Source organism: Lagenorhynchus albirostris, chromosome 6 (genome assembly GCF_949774975.1).
Source record: "Lagenorhynchus albirostris chromosome 6, mLagAlb1.1, whole genome shotgun sequence".
Classification (NCBI taxonomy): domain Eukaryota; kingdom Metazoa; phylum Chordata; class Mammalia; order Artiodactyla; family Delphinidae; genus Lagenorhynchus; species Lagenorhynchus albirostris.
The window spans coordinates 74,451,462-74,469,090 of NC_083100.1; the positions used below are offsets into that span (position 1 = coordinate 74,451,462).

General features: G+C 37.2%; 1 protein-coding gene across 3 annotated transcripts in view; it reads right to left on the reverse strand.

The window, feature by feature from the left end:
* Positions 1 to 421: 421 nt before the first annotated feature.
* Positions 422 to 17,629, reverse strand: part of GPD2 (glycerol-3-phosphate dehydrogenase 2) — a 133,544-nt gene continuing 116,336 nt past the window's right edge. For 2 of the 3 annotated variants that reach the window (XM_060152862.1, XM_060152860.1), the window contains exons 12-18: positions 16,939 to 17,070; positions 15,837 to 15,995; positions 7,531 to 7,643; positions 7,367 to 7,445; positions 7,074 to 7,172; positions 4,072 to 4,193; positions 422 to 1,718 (exon numbers count right to left, since the gene is read on the reverse strand). In XM_060152862.1, coding sequence (XP_060008845.1) covers positions 1,715 to 1,718; positions 4,072 to 4,193; positions 7,074 to 7,172; positions 7,367 to 7,445; positions 7,531 to 7,643; positions 15,837 to 15,995; positions 16,939 to 17,070 — 708 coding nt within the window. In that variant the 3' untranslated portion in view covers positions 422 to 1,714. Of the gene's footprint in view, positions 1,719 to 2,724; positions 4,194 to 7,073; positions 7,173 to 7,366; positions 7,446 to 7,530; positions 7,644 to 15,836; positions 15,996 to 16,938; positions 17,071 to 17,629 lie in introns of those variants that run through there. The other variant, XM_060152859.1, reaches the window with a different exon arrangement.

Consider the following 17,629-nt stretch of genomic DNA (forward strand, 5'->3'; position numbering starts at 1 on the left):
TGTAATCTTTCCCATTCATTTCTATTGATTTTACTTATGATAAAATTCATCAGTGTGCCTGCAAACGCTGAGGCTGAAAGGCTCTGCTTGACAAAAAAAAAAGAAAGAGAGGAAAAAAAGAATTCAACAGAGTTGAATAGGATGAATGTAATTTTAGAACAGGATTGCACAGATACAGAAGTCGTGCCCTAAAGCCTCCAGCAACAAATTAATACAAATAAACCTGGCAGTCTCATAAAATTGCATTGGTCTATGCAGGGATTCACTTTTGAGATAAAATGACAAAATTGCAAGTGAGAATAATTAATGTGTGAGTGCAATTAAAAATACAGTTTGTGAAGATATTTTCAAACTTTTTAAACTTCAACAGTAATCAAAGTTATTTCTCTGACTGCAAGTAACATCAAAATGCCAGTAAATGGCCCATTTTAATCAGTTTTATTGATTCATGCTTTCAGTTCTTATTCAGTTAAAAACAAGGCACATTAAATACATCCTCTTATTGCTCTATAAATGCATGCAGCTCATTCTGTATATCAAGAGTAATAAATAATGGTGATAAAACACCAAGACAGTTATAAAAATGACAACCCAGCCTCAAACATAGTATTTAAGAGTCCAATCTAGAACAATAACCCAACACAATACATAAAAAATGCCATATATGAAAACATGCAGTGTGTATATCGACTCCAGTACTGGGTTTATACTTGATATTCTTTAAAAGCACAGTAGGGCTCTTTTACTCCCTAAAAAGGATTGACAGAATGCAAAACAGTGCAAGTTATTAGCATCGTTGACTTCAATATTATTACATTCATATGCCAAAAATCTTTACAAATACATAAAACAAGGAAATAAGATCAATGATCATTCTTACAGTATGTTTAGGAAAAGAATGAAATTTCTGTTGTACAAAGGAGTAAGCTACATATATTCTGAAAAAGACAAAACAAAGCTAGAAACTAAAGCAAAATAGGGAGCATGCATTTAGTAGTAGAAATCCTAAAGTTACACTCAGTAGAAATTGATTGAAAGCAAGAATGTTGCAGCAGCATGAAGGATATGAGGCAGACAACCCTGGCTTAACAAATAATCCAGCGGTATCACTATTGTTATGACTGTGGGAAGGGCTACTGAAGGGAGCATCCAGCTCTCCACCACAGATGGGGGTTCCTTCACCTAAATCCCCTTAATAAAGCCTCTTTAACTAAATCACTTGATAAAAGACAATCTCTACACACCTCACACCCACCCCAACAGAATCAGCTGATACCATGTTTATACAAAAAGAAAATAATTCTTTTGTGCTTGGAATAGATTTTGAATCACACTCACACCCCCCCCCACCCCATTTCTTCTCTCCTTTTCTGAAATCAGGTAAAGAAGCTGCGCAGGTTTAATTAAGAACTTACACAAAAATGCAGGGGTGCTTTATTCACAGTAAAGACTTGGAACCAGCTCGTTTCCAAGATGAGTCTCTGGGATCGGTGAAGGAGCGTATGTTTTAGAATTAGCAGATTTTAAGCAAAAGCAGATGTGCTCAAAAGAAGAAAAGTGCGTTTTTCTTTGTCCTTAAAGGAACTTCACTCATAAAAAAGCATGCAGAAACAAGGCCTCTTTTCAAATACAGCTCTGCCCAGGCCAGTCAGGTTATAAGCCTGGTCCCTACTGTAATGGATTCAGCGAGGATACAAGTAATCGTTGTCTTGATTTAACTAGAAAAGAAGAGAGAGAAAGAGAGAGAGCACAAATGTACAGTATTGTGGTACATCACCTCTGATGTTTTAAAGGACAGCTCTTCTATCTATTAAGGGTCACTGGGCTCTAAACAGTGAAGTTATTGTCTTGATAGAAAAACACTAAGTTACAAAGCCATGTGCTTCTATTATTAAAAAAGAAAGAAAGAAAGAGAGAGAGAGAGAGAGAGAGAGGGAGGGAGGGAGGGAGGGAGGGGGGAAGGAAGGAAGGAAGAAAGGAAGGAAGAAACCAGTGTAAAAAAAAAATTCACACCTTAAAAGAAAAAACTTCACAGTGATACCTGGGAGGTCACTTTCTCTGTTTTAGGTTTTCCTTTAGGAAGTGGCAAGTCTAAACTTCATTTAAAAGCAAAATGAGTTAAGGTGCTATCTTCACTGTTTATTTCAGAGGTAGGGGTAGGGGCTTAGGTGAGTGAACCTCCAGTGTGTGTATTATGGCAGACAGGCTCATACCGCACGTGAATGAGGCATAAAGATATTCTACATTTGACATATATAGAAATATTTGTCAACATTTGACATATATAGAAATAATAGCACAAAATAATAGCACAAAAGTGTTTATGTACCAGTTTGAAAAATTAAGATCTCGAGTCTGCACAATGAAAACCTGACATTAAATAAAGGGTCACATTTCCTATTTCATACACAACATGATCTTAAAAAAAAAAAAAGTAGGTAGTTAACTTCAAAAGAGGAAGCACAATGAATAAACATTCAGATGACTGGCTAAAATGCCACCAAACTATTATAAAAGCATACCAAATTGGCCCTTTAAATTCAGTATATTACATATTTACTAAATTCTGGGCAGATTGATTTTTTTTAACATTTTTATTGGACTAAAATTGCTTTACAATGGTGTGTTAGTTTCTGCTTTATAACAATGTGAATCAGCTATACGTATACATATATCCCCATATCCCCTCCCTCTTGCACCTCCCTCCCACCCTCCCTATCCCACCCCTCTAGGTGGTCACAAAGCACCGAGCTGATCTCCCTGTGCTATGTGGCTGCTTCCCACTAGCTAGCTATTTTACATTTGGTAGTGTATAGAGAGTGGTATGGGCAGATTGATTTTTTTGTCTTGTTTTGTCTTTCTGTGAGTGTGTATGTGTATGATGGGGGAATGCGTGTGTGTGTGCTGAGTGTGGTTTTCTCTATTTCTTTTTGTTTGATTGAGAACTTTTCTGTTGAGTACAGAAGGAGAAAGGCTTTAAGCAATTAAAATGACCTTGAACACTGCAAGTTTTTGGCTTTTTATAATTGTAACTAAAGTTAACTAAAGGCTATTCGTATCCTCTTTTACTATCCGTTTACAAATACTCCCCCAAATGATGCAATAACCTGAGCAAAATAGGTCATGTTTGACAGTATCACATGCTCCAAGATCTAGGATTTGGGGATTGAAAATTGTGCTATAATATGTGGATATATAAACACAGGTTTTTAATCCTTAAATTTATTACTACTGTAAAGATTTGAGAAATTTAGTCCCATGCCAATGTATCCAACTTGCCACTTAAATGCTGGTTTTAAAGTAAGAAAAGCAAGGATCTTCCTGGCAACTGTAATAGTCAAAGAAAAACCAGCAGTGACTGGGGGAAAAAAAATGAATTGCTGAGATGAAACTATCACTGTAACTCCCAGCAAATGTCAATGCTATCCTTATATCTTGTACCTGTGATTCTGGAAGCTTTCAGAGTTTCTCTGAGATTTGCTCCTATAACCAGATCTAAACTTTTTCTTCCTTCTCCAGTTTTGCCAGTCACGCTCTAGATATAAAGTCTGGATGAGGAAGGCAGACAAGCTGGAGGAAGAAGGGGCTGTGGGGTCTCCAGAAACACTATCGTTTTAATAGGTCCCACCCCACTCAATTTCTTTTAAGAACAAATACTATCAACAAGCTTAACGTCCAGAGCTTTGTGCAAATCATGAAATATTTCCAGCTTCTTTTTTCAATTTCTGCCAAAATATTCTGCCTCTAAAACTGACTTAGACTAAATGAATAAACAAACAAAAAGGGAGCATGTCCAGTCTAACAGGTCACAGAATAAATGCAAAACATTAAACCAGTGTGCATTGAAAATGAGAAAAAAAAAGATAAAATACACTTTTAAGAAGCTAGATTGAATGGCAAATACAAATAAAGGGTATACATTGACATCCTAAAGCTTTGGAATGTTTCCCAGTGTTAAAACAAGGCAGCTATCCATATCCACTGTTTTAGAGCGTGTAAGTCATCTCTGGTTTGATACATGATTATTTGTTGTTCCTGTTTATTGGCTGTGGATTTACTGCTCAGACTCACAGTCCTCCACAACTTCGGTCCACGGGGATGGGAACTCTTCTGTCGAGGTTCTCTTCTGCAGTTTTCATGAGTATAGCAAGCCGGCTTCCAGACACCCTTCCTTTTTGAACAGCACTCATCAGCTTAAAGAGAAAATAGGCAACAGATTCAGAAGGCCAGCCAGCTTCCTCCCTTCTCCATGGCATTTTAATGGTTACCTTTGCAGCAGGCAGGGGTAATTAAGTGCCCCCGTCGAAAACCGCAGCAGGTACTACAGCTCACTTAAGAAGAGTACAGTTTTCAAACATTTCAAAAAGGGGGAAAGGGGCAGGTATTTTGCCACGGCTGCAAAAACTACACCTATCTGGCGAATCAGCCTGCCTTTAAATGCAAATCGAATGCATTACTTTTTGCCCCTTAATGTGCTCAGAGCATATATTTTTTGGAGCAACTCAAATATTGAATCTTTAATTCCATTTTTAAATCTGAAAAGGGAATCTCAGGGATTGAACAAAGACAAACCGTGACCTATATTTAACTACTCTTTTTTAGTGTTACTGTACTTGACAACTTCAAGTCCCCCAAATCCAAATTCCTTAAAGACTTTTTAAAGTAATTTACATTTAAGTCCTTGAAAATGGACCCAGAGATCCACCTTAAGAATTAAAAGCACTCCACAGCCCAGATTTTAGCTAATTCATTTTTATCCAGTGGATAAAATCAGAATTAGTCTTGAAATTACATGCAGTCAGCAGGCAAACGCCTTTAATCTGGAAGGCACTGTGCAATTATCAGCACGGGGAATTTTTTTTTTTTCCTATTCAAGTTGATGTGGTTTTTACTATTTTCTTGATCTCACTTCCTCAATCTTTGTTATCTATTTGTTTTTTTAAAGAACTGATTTAGTCATTCATCAGAAATATATATATATCTGTAAATCCTCAAAATATTTTTAGGGTTATAGTTTTTAGCCTAAAGAAATACATTTCTTAAAAAAGACTCTGAATAAGGGTCAGAGGCATCTGCCAAGGGGCTGGATCAGAATTTCATGACCTTATTAAAAGCTGTTTCACAAGCTATTGCTTATTAGAGATGGACTCCTACATGCAGAAGTGTCATTAGAGCCCAAACCTAAAAATAAAGTCATGTAACCATACAGTATCTATAGAGATCCTTCCATGAGGATTATTAAAAAAAAGTCTATATTCAAAATGGTGTTTAATGGGATAAACATGGGCGCTTAATCTTCAGAGGAGGAAAATATTTTATGAAAAATAAAATAAAACCCTGAAAACATACTTTGCATCTGATGAATGGTGTAACAAAGAATGCTGACATCTACAGATGGAACAATTGATGGTTTATCGTCTTGCCTCTGATTCCATAAAGACTTTCAAAGTTTATCAGCGCTAACAAAACTGAGAGAGCTGGAGTTTTTTTTCTTTATCCATAAACATTGTGCGATGTATCAGCCTTTAAAAACTCAAAGTCTTCTTCAAACATTACATGTATCTTGAAACCATATTACGAGAAGAAAATAGTATTTGGGTGTGAATATATCTCATAAGAAATATTGTCAGCGTTTTTAAGTTGAAAATTACACTGTATATTTGTACTTAGTAGAAGCATGAATGATCTCTTTCATTTAGAATTGGACAAGAAATACTCAATTATTAAAAAGACTCTACAAGAAAGCCTGCAGATGGTTTAAATTATTTTCTACGTGTTTAACTCTACTGCACTCAAAATTACTTAACACCCAAACCACATAGCATATCCATAAAATTAGACTCATTGTTTCTAAGACCCCAGGTCCTTGAACCCTAAATGCTGTTGTTTATTTACAACGTATATGAAATGAAGCATTAACTATTTATCTTAAGAAAAGTTTTCTAAAATCCTGAGACAGACAAAAAAAATTTTCTCACAGAAAAAAACAGACAAAAAATGTATGAAATGGTTTTTTATTCCCAAGCATACGTTTTAAACTCAATTTCAAACGTCCACTTAGTTAAACAGTAAGCTAAAGAACTAAACATTCTTTTTTGTAATGCTGGACACAACCTGTGAAAATTTTCTGCATTTAGATTCAACAATGCTCTTATCTGCAGCTCATCTCCAGAGAGACAATTACCATTTCCTTTGCCTTGATCTTGTTTGTTTAACTTGACACAGTGAAGAAAGGGCTGACATTGACCAAAATCCCCAGCATTAATTTATTTCATGTTCAGCATTCATCATTGCCATGGTGCAAGAAAGACCTGGCATTCATTTGAAATACCTGCCCAAGAAGCAGTACAGAAAAAACCTGGCTGCTTGGAAACCAATACATTCTTCGTAAGAGCAGAGTCCTATGGACAGTTACAAATAATGTATGGCTTTGTTGAGTTTCTTTCTTTTAAGGAACTTTTAGGAATGATGTGTAGCATCCAGTATGAAGTTAAAGTAACAAAATTTACTTCCTTCCTGGTTATGATTAAACAACTGAGCCTTGAGTAAGTGGAAAATTAGAAATAGAAATGCTTGAATTACGTGGTCTTGACCCAGGAATATAGGTTTCCTTTCTTTTGCTTTTCAGGTTCATTCTAATGTAAGAATATAATCATCGCATGTTGGGTTCTCAAGTGAATATGATTCTCAAATGAATACAACTCTGATTTCTTTAAACTTCCTCGATTAAAAATATACTTTCCACATTAGAAGTAAAGAAGGGTCCGGTGGTGGCATCCCACGGCATACTCTTTATAAAGCACACTTCTGATTTAGTCCTTTAAGCCATAATTAACTTAGATTTAATCTAAATTGCCCAGCGCAACAGAATGTGTCTTATAAAAAGCAAGAGAACATGCACCACGTAAAGCCTTATCCTTAAGGGCAGACATATCAACCTTTGCTGGCTTCAAGCTTTCTTCTTTTTCAGAATGAGGTGACAACTGTGTGGACTTCAAAATCCATTCCTGAATATAAACTGATGACCAATAGATAAAAAGCAAATACACTTGTTTCCTTTCACCACAACTCACCTGCAAAAACTCATTGAGTTCAACCTGTCCATTTTTATTCAAATCTACTTCATTCAGAATTTCATGTAGTGTATTTTCATCCATTTGGACACTGATACTCTAAGTAAAAGGAAAGCACAAAATAATGAAGTTTCATTAGAAATTATGCGTATCACTTTATCAATGTTACCAGCCTTTCAAAAATTCAGAGAGAAATATTACTTATAGAAAGCACTAGATGAGAAAAAAATTATCTAGCATAATCTTTACATTCTTCTGCTATCAAAGATGTTGAACCAAAAAAAAAATATTACCTCTAATACACGCTGAACATCAACAATTGTAATAAAGCCTTTCTGGTCTGCATCAAACTTATGAAATCTCTTCTTGTACCTGGAACACAACATTGAATAATGGAAAAATATACTTAGATAAGTGAAGACAAAAAAAGAGAGATACAGAAACTTATTAGAAGTACCTGTCAATGTCCGAAGGCAGTAGGCTAATTTCAGAGTGATCTGTTAACTGTTCTGATCGAGATTTATAGCCCATTTCATAATACAGAAACTTCCTGGCTGTTTCAAGTTCTTCCTACAACACAGAGACACACAAAGTTCAAAGATTTATGGAAAGAATTATTGATTTTTTTCTTCCTTTTTTTTTTCCACTTGGTTTTCTAAAATGAAAGCTCATCTTCATTTTTCTGGCCAGGTCAATTTTTTATTTCCTCCAGTTTTACTGAAGTATAATTTTATTCAATAAAATTCACCTATTTTGGGTAGGCAGTTTGATGTATATCCCACCACGATCAAGATATAGAACATTTCTATCCCCCTAAAAAGCTTCCTTATTTCCCATTTGCAATTGATTCCTGCCCCTGACCTCTAGCCCCAGGCCACTGATCTGATTTTGTCACCAGAGTTTTGCTTTTTCTTGAATTTCATATGAAAGTGTTCATATAGTTCGTAGTCTTCTGTGTTTGACTACTTTCATATAGCATGACAATTCTGAGATTCATTCATGTTGCTGCATGTTTTAATATTCTGTTTCTTTTTACTGCTGAATATTCTTCCACAGTATTGACTAGCAAAATCTATGGGTGATTTGGTGACAAAAGAGCAATTAAAAGTGAAGAAGGCATCCAGGACTTGAACAACGATTATAATGTGGCATGCGGTACCAAGACAGACATCATGACGTTAACTAATTCTAAAATTTTGTCAATAGGATGCTGGTAGTTGGGTGGAAGTTACAGCGTCAGGAGAAGAAACAAGCTATTCTATTGAATAGTTACTCTTCCTGTTTTCAATGATCTCCGCCACAACTGATACTACCTATTGCTGAGAACACTGTCTTCTTAGATTTCATCACGCCAGTCTCCAAACTAAGAACTTCCAAAATGACTCTATTGTGCTGTATATTGTTCACAAATATCTCTTTCCTCTCATAAACACACACACACACACACACACACACACACACACACACACTTCTCCCCCCATAAGTATACTTCTCAACCCCATTGATGTGAGTCTGGACATGTGATTTACTTTGGCCAATGGCACATGAATGGATTTAATATATGCCACTTTTGAGCACAAGCTTTATACAAAATTGCAGTTTTGCTTAGCCTCTCTTGCTCCTGTACCATAAGAAGGGCATGAATCAGAGAGATCTGAAGCCAGTCTGAAATATGAAGAAGAGCCACAGCAGCTAACATGCAGCCTTCAGGTAATATGAGTGAAAAGTAAGTGCTTGCCATGGTAGACCAGTGAGCTTCTGAAATTGTTATACAGTATAACATAGACAATGCTTACAAACACAAGTCTTAAATTCCTCAGACTTCCCCTCAAAGGATCTGACTAAATCAATTTGTAGACCCAACTTCTGGCCTGCAGAATAGTGCCAGTGCCAAATGAAACAAGGAAAATAACACAATAGCACATACTCTTGCAGGAAATGTGTTTATATTTCTTTGTTTATGTCAGTGACAAGTCCCTTTGCTCCTTTTTCTTTGGCAGATAATTTTTTTCCTGAGATTATCCCCTTCCTGCTTTCCTTTCTCTTAGGAGACATATATATTTTAAAACATAAATATATATATATATAATATATATATTAGCTGAGAGAACTTTTTAGCATTTCTAACTTTTCATTTTGCTATGTAAGAACATTAGGAATTTTATTTTATTATATATGTTTATTATATTACATATTTATTTTATTATATATAACATAAAATATTTATTTTATTACACATATACATGATATATAAGGTATACATAAAACTTGCCTTTGAAGTTACCAAGGGCATTCTTCACTGGCAGATTACTCTCTTCACACAGGAAAATCCAACAGTTATAAATAAAACTATTCTTCTATTGCACCAATTTTGCCCAGTCATTTTCTATAAAACTGGTTCAACGGTCATCTCCTTGGAAGTGGCATCTCTGATACTTCCCTCCAAGAACAAGCTGTTCCTCGAGTCATGTCCCGTTATTACCCATGTAATTTATCCATACTCCATATTAAGCTAGGAATCATGGAATTTAAAGCTGAAAGGGCTTTTTTCCCTAGAAGTCACCCAAAGTACCTCCCTAACCCCACATTTCCTTTACAACGTTCCAAAAATAGAAGCCTGAGGTCTCCATCTAAAGAAGAGCTCTAGCAATAGGGAGGTAACTCAATTCCACTGAAAGCAGCCCATAAAGGGAAGACTCCAACTGCCAAAAATATTTATGCTGAGATTAAACCAATCTCTGCAATTCTTAGAATTTGTTTGGGATTAGTGCAACTATCTTACAGTAATTTTTGTTTGTTTGTTTTTAAGTTGGGAGGGGTTGTTTTCAATGAAATTCCATGGAAGGAAAATGAGAGTTTATTTTTTTTTAATTTTATTGAAGTATAGTTGATTTACAATGTTGAGTTAATTTCTTCTGTACAGCAAAGTGACTCTGTTATACATACATATATATATATATATATATTTTTTTTTTTTTTTTGTAGAGTAGGATCCAAGCTTTATCTTCAAGATACAGTATGTAGATATATAAATATGTGGAAATGCAATGTAAGAACATGCAAAATGGTAGGGTAATACACAGTTTGTAATTTCTTCTTTATCTTTTTTTTAATATTTGAATTTTATTTTATTTTTTATACAGCAGGTTCTTATTAGTTATCTATTTTATACATATTAGTGTATATATGTCAATCTCAATCTCCCAATTCATCCCACCACCACCCCCTTCCCTTACAGTAATGTTTTATAAAGTCTAAGGTTTTTTTTTCCTGTATCACACCACAACAAATATCTAAGGACAGAGCTTTCCTCTTTAAGAATTTTCTTTAAGTCTAGAACTACTCTCCTGCATGAGACATGATTTTAAATCCCATTACCTGGCTGAATAATTTCTCCCAAACCACAACTAGTCTGTCATATAATAAAATGATCAGAACACAACATAATACTCCAGCAGAGATCTGGCAAGTACCTAGAAAGAAGTAACTATCAGCTTCATCAATCTAGAGATATGATTTCTATTAGGCAGCCTAAGACTGTAATTGCATTTGGGGGCAGCCATGATCCACTGTTACCTGCTGTGCATTCACAGTTAACGAAAATCATATTTCTTTTTTGCATGTGCTACTGTTAAAGTCTTGTCAAATCTATCATGAATGGATGGAGTTGTTTTTCTACCTAATGTAAGGTTTGCCAATTATGTCTATTATATTATACCTAATGTAATCTCCCCCATTGCTTCAAGTTGTCACCAAACATTCACTCTCCCTCCAGTTCCTTACAGGTACACCAAAGATGCATGCCGTCAATGTCGTAATCTAGGCACCTGAACCACAGTAGACTAGGTCAAGACCAAAGGCAGAATCCTCATGACCTGCTATCAAAGCCCTCTTCTGAGGATAGTGATCATTTGGTTACAAATCCACCAATTTTAGAAGGTATCACACGCGGCTTCATAAAATGCTTCATGGAATCTGAATACGTTATGTCTATAACATTTCCTCGATCTAACAAACTTGTTACTCTTTCTGAAGAGAAAATATGTCTGAAATGATTTCTTACTACCTTCCAGTGATCACTACTTCTTGCTAAATGCTGATAAAACAAACTTAAAATGCCATAACCTGGAAAACTGCCCAAGACCAATGCCAAGACCACTAATTTATAGGTTACAAACTATATTTCCCCCCCTTCTCCCTTTTTGGAATGTGGTACTACATTTGCCTACCTTCTGTCTTCTGGTGCTCTCCCTATTTGCCATATTGCCATAATCTTTTAAAGCTCAACAGTAGTTAAATAAATCCCACCTGCAAATTCTCTAAGTACCCTGAAGTATAACATTTCTGGGTTGGCGTACAAACTCATTTAGAGCAGCCTCCTATTTGAATGTCTATTTCCTCTTACCAATATTTATTTTGTTCTTCTCACAATGAAAATCATTCTCCTTGACAAAAAAGGAAAAAAAGAAAAACAAATTGGTATTGAACTATGAGTTGAAAGGTTCTCTCCCTTCTCCGGCGGTCAAGGATTTGGTGCTAGTCACCTTGAGCAACGACCTAGGTTAGGCCTTACTTGCATTCTTTTCCATTTTTACCAGTTATTTTTGGTGTTTTTAGTATTTTTGCCAACACTCAGCCAATTCCTGACACTGTTCATACACATCCTTATTAGTCCTGGATACCCTTTCATTGTTGAGTACGTATCTTCCATCTGTTTGATATTTGGTGCTTTATTAGCTTGCTTTGTCCATAGTCACTCCATTTTTCACTTGCTTCCCCTTTATTCTCCTTGCTGGAATCAATTTTGAAATAATTTCTTATTGTGAGACACCCTCAATATACTCGAGTGGTCTTCTCTTTAAAGTCTCTCAATGAAATGCATGTTTTGTCTGAGGGTTATAAAGTCTACCTTACCAAATAATACGGCAGCATTTCCCAAAATACATCCTAAAGCAATACTAGTTTCCCTTTCTACCAGCCCTTCCAACAAGTGAGAGTTGGGTCTGTCTCCAAATAAATTGCCTTTTGGAAACTGACAATGCACATAAGCATTTTAAAGGCACCAAATTATCTGCATTAAAGGAAATGGTTTCATTTGTTTAACTCAGAATTTCCCAAACTCTTTTGACCATGTAGTCATCTTTTCACTGATGTTATATATTGATATTTATTTATAATTATGTATTAATTTATATAATTGTGTAAAACACAACCTAACAATGACATATTCTCTAAATGTCTTCACCAACTCCTCTGTCAGTCCCCAAGTCCCCTAGACAACGCCTTCCTCCCTAACCATTTCTTCCAAGTTGGCTGCCTTTGGTCTTGAGTAACAGTTCTCTAAATCTTTCTATAAATTTTGGGAAATATACACACATTTCCGAGGTATATATGTGTTGTAACCACTCAATTAAATTTGAATATCCCTGAAACTATGAGCTATTTATCATTCCCCTAAAATATTTGGTATAATGCTCAGTGTACAAGTCACTCATTAAGTACTGACTGGTAAAAACAACCACAATTCATCTGCAGAGAGTTATTTATCACCTTGTTCCTCTTTCACTTTTGCAGGTTAAGTAATCCCAATGCTTTTAACCTTTTCTCAGAAGTCCAGCTTTCTAACCTTTAATTCTTTTTTCCCTCTCCTTTGTTCTCTCTAGACTGTCCACAGTTCTCATTAATACTCCTATGTCTCAGATACTGAGTAACAACTTTAGGTCTTTTATTTCTGTTATTTTGTTTGTTAAGGGGAATGGGAGAATATTTCTGAGTACATAAATCTGCTCATAAAATCTAAACTGAAGTTAAATCTAGTTTCCTCGGGAGGGCTGAACACAAGCAGTTTACAGAATTTTCTTCCTCCTTCTTACCTCCTACAGCCTGAATTCCTGGCACAAAGTACCTTCCTGCATATTCAGATCATTTCAACCATAATTTTTACAGGAACACATTATCACCAGTCCTTCTATATGGTATAAATGATTGGCAGTAGCACAAGAGTAAGTTTCATTCCTGTGTTGCCTCAGTATATAGCTTTATTTATTTATTTCATTTTTTTGAATTTTATTTTATTTATACAGCAGGTTCGTATTAGTTACCTACTTTATACAGATTAGTGTATATATGTCAATCCCAGTCTGCCAGTGCATCCCACCACCACCACTCCCCAGTATATAGCTTTAATTGGCCAAACCAAAACTCAAAACAGGAAGAGCTATAAACCAGTCCAGCCAATGCAGAGGCAACAGGGTGGGGTGGGAAAAGGGTATGTTCTGGGATCAGAAAACCTGGTTTCAATCCCAGTTCCACAACCTACTAGTTGTATGAACTCTCACGAGGACTTTCTCCCTAAGCCTGTTTCCTCAACTATAAAATGAGGGTAAAGGTTATGCCTGTCAGTGTTGTGATAAGATTAAGGAACTCTTTTCAAACAGTGATTTCTACCATCAGTACACTACATACATGGCATTAAAATTACTGGAGGAGAAAATTTTAAATGTAGGGCCATGGTTTCACCCCTGAAGGCTCTGATAGTCAAGCCTTAAAATCTGCCTTTTTCCCTACCATTCCCAGGTGACAAATATGTAACCATCTTCAGGAATCTCCACCACATTGAAAACGCTTTAAGGACAAGACCTATGCCCGGTCCTTCCTTACACCTTCAGCATGTGACATACATGCTCAGTAATGTTCATTCCCTCATTCAATACACATTATTTAGGGCCTTTTATATGCCAGGCACTGAGGGTACAGAAACAAAACAGATCACATCCCTTCCTTTGGGACGCTTACTTCCGGGAGGGGAGGCTGACAGTAAATAAACAAAATACATGGTATGTCAAGTGAGAATTGATGCTAGAGAGAAAAATAAAGGAAGGAGTAGAAGATGCCATTCGGATTGGGGGCTACTCTTTTATTCAGTCCAGTGAAGAGAGACATCCCTGGAGTGGAGACCAGGAGGAAGTGAGGGAGTAGGCCATGAGGACATCTAGGGAAGAGCATTCCAGGGAGAGGGATCAGTGGGGCTTGAATAAAGAAAAGCAACTCAACCTGTGGGTTGGAGAGAGTGAATAAATGGGAAGAAAAATGAGGGGGATCAGAAAGGTGGTGGCCAGATTACAGCAGGCTCCTGTTATAATAATCCATGTAAGAGATGCTGATAGCCTGAATCAGGGTGACAGCAGTTAAGAAAGGGTTGAAGTCAAGCCATTATTTGAAGACAAGTATGATAAGGTTTGCTGATGGGCTTAGATCAAGTATGAAAATAAGATTTAGGCCCAAGCAACCAAAGAGTGGAATAGGTATTTACAACATGGAGAGGTCAGTAACGGCAGTAGTTTGAGGAAGGCAGGAGGAGATCTGAGAGAGATGGTGCTGTGGACTGAGTTGTACCCTCCTAAATTCATATGTTGACAGCCTAACCTCCAATGTGATGGGATTCGGAGATGGGGCTTTGGGGAGGTAACTAGCTTCAGATAAACCTCATTGGGATTAGCACCCTCAGCAAGAGCTCTCTCTGGCTCTCTGTGTCCCCCAGAAGGCATCTGTTTCAAAGCCAGGAGCAAGGCTCTCGCCAGAACCCAGCCATCTCACCTGGCACTCTGATCTCAGATTTCCAGGCTCCAGAAATGTGAGAAATAAATGTCTGTTATTTAAGCCACCCAGCCTGTGGTATCCTGTTATAGCAGCTTGAGTAGACTAAGACAGGTGGTGTTCAGGAAGGAGGGAGGAATCAACTGTGTCAAGGCCACTAACTGGTTGCGTAAAAGGACGACGAGAGCTGACAAGCACGTTGAGCAACATGAAGGTGCCTGGGGAGTGTGACCAGAGCCACTACAGCAAAGTGGCCACGAAAGAGCCTACACGGAATGGGTTCAAGAAAGACTTGGCGGTGGGGCAGGAACTAAACCAATGAACACAGAGTATTTTCTGAATAAATACATGAAAATGCCTCTGCGCATCACAACAGTTTGGTTTAATTAAAAATCATGACGGTCTTCTGTTTATTACAAGAAGCCCAGGGCTGTATATGTGGGCATCTGAGTATCGCTGGCTTTCTTTTTTTAATTTGGATATAAATATAAAATTTCAAATGACACAAATCAATAAGCATTTGGTGGTCAGGCCATAAAACCACAATTTCCTACCAAAGGCAACCTTGCAGGAGTGTGAATTTCACTGTAGAATATATTCTAAGAATGTTTTCAGTGAAAACCAGAAAAGGTTCTACCCACAATTGTTATTATCTTACTTTTTCAGGAATTACGACGACAAATTTGAGAACATTTTTCTATAAGGGATTTTCCAAAAACAACCAGGAAGAATATTTGGTTATAAGGATATTTGTTACAAGAATTTGTTAAAACAAGATATTTGTTACAAGAATAGCTTTCCAGTTTTCTAAGGCCTAGCAATATTAAACACACACACACAAAAACTGGCAGGCAATCTAAAGTCACCATCAAAAGCTATGCTAGCCGGGCTTCCCTGGTGGCGCGGTGGTTGAGAGTCCGCCTGCCGATGCAGGGGACACGGGTTCGTGCCCCGATTCGGGAGGATCCCACATGCTACGGAGCGGCTGGGCCCCTGAGCCATGGCCGCTGAGCCTGTGCGTCCGGAGCCTGTGCTCCGCAATGGGAGAGGCCACAAGAATGAGAGGCCCGCGTACCACAAAAAAAAAAAAAATGCCAGCCTCTACTAACAGATTAAGACATTGCATGTCTATAATGGAAACTGGTTTTAAAGACTTCTATACAATACCTTTTTTTTAGAATCACCCCAGCTCAGTTCTCTGCCCATCAGTTCAACAATCCTGGGTAGGGCCTCCTCTGCTGCCTGGACATTTAGAAAGGCCAGGCGAGTACGACGTGAGATCATATCCACTGCAGTGCAGGCATACTCCTTAATCCCATATTTCACCTGAGTTTGAATTAAAGGAAAATGATTAATTTAGGCCTTTTTTAAAAAGGGGGAATAAAGCTTCACTTAAAATTCATGCTTAGGAAAAGTGACCTTTTTCTTTACATATCTGGTTCTTTAGCAGGCATGATACATAGTGACATCATACAAGTTCCCCATCTGCCTGCCAAGAAGATTTGGAAATTGGGACAATTTGGATAAGAGCTATTAATGCCTTCTCCTTGAATAGAACCTGGTGCAAACATGTAAATTGCATCACTTTTCATTTACCATGCACAGTAATCACCTCGTTGTTCATACATGACATGGATGTTAATTTACATAGCTGAGTAGGGAGGAGATATGGGGATATACGTATGCATATAGCTGATTCACTTTGTTATACAGCAGAAACTAACACAACACTGTAAAGCAATTATAGTCCAATAAAGATATTTTAAAAAAAAGTTATGGTCTCATCTCTTTTGGCTATCCAAAGTTTTCTGTCTCAGAGTAATAAGATGACAGAAATCTTGCCTTCAATCAACAACAAAATGCTTACTTGGACACCCATGTTTTTAAAGTGTGGTGAATTATAAATGAATATAAAGTGTCAAGTCAAGATACGGCATCAGGCAGTGCGTAAGTGGTACAAACTTGAGGAGCTACAAGTTCTCAAAAGGGGCAAACAACTGTGAATCGGTAAGATTTGAGATAGCTCCATGGAGGAGAAAGAAATCCATATTTTCTATTATTATTGTTACCACTATCAATATCACTTCAGAGTTGAAATTAAAATTTTGTAAATGAAAGGAACTGTGCTGGGCAGACGTTTTCCTCCAGGTTTTAGCAGATGTACGCACATTAAAACTTAGCTATATATTATTTCTCAAGAGGATGAAAAGTGAACAGATGAAAGGTATCCCCTGGCAGACAGGAAATTCCCATATGGCCATTCACGTACCTCTGCTTCAATGTATGGAAATTCTGACACAAGACGCACCCCAACAATGGGCCACCGCTTTCCCGTCACACTCGCCATTTTGGCCACCTCAAAAGCCTTGTCGCCATAGGTGGCAGCAAGATGCTGGGCCACCTAAGGAAACAAAACTGCATCAGGCAGGTCCTCTGAATATCAATAGCTTCTAGGTACAAAGCAAAACAATGTACATGCTTATCTTGTCATTTTTTTTTTTTTTTTTACAGCCTGTAACTAAAAATCCTAGGAGAGTGTTAGATTTTGATTCCGTGGGAGGAAAATACTTTGGCTCCAAATGCTTAGGCCAGCACTAATGCTACTACACATGTGTTACTGTATCAGTGACTGATGAAGCTTCAGCTTCATTCTGCTCCAGATATCACATCTGAAGAACAGCCTTCCTTATGCTCGAGACAGAAAGAATTTGGGAGGTCCTGTCTGCTAGGAACAAGCCAAACAAACTGCAGATTCTAAAACAGAGACCAAAACGTGCATTGCTTTTTAGGTGACTAAAGCACCTAAAAAGTGCTTTTTCCCATTAGTTCACTCCCACAATACACAGACAGAAACAAACCCAGCAACAGGAAACTCGAAATCATGGAGGCCACATGGCTGCCGATTCTGTTACCGGCAATAGTGAGATTAGGTCAAGAGTAAGATGATGTGGCAATGCCTG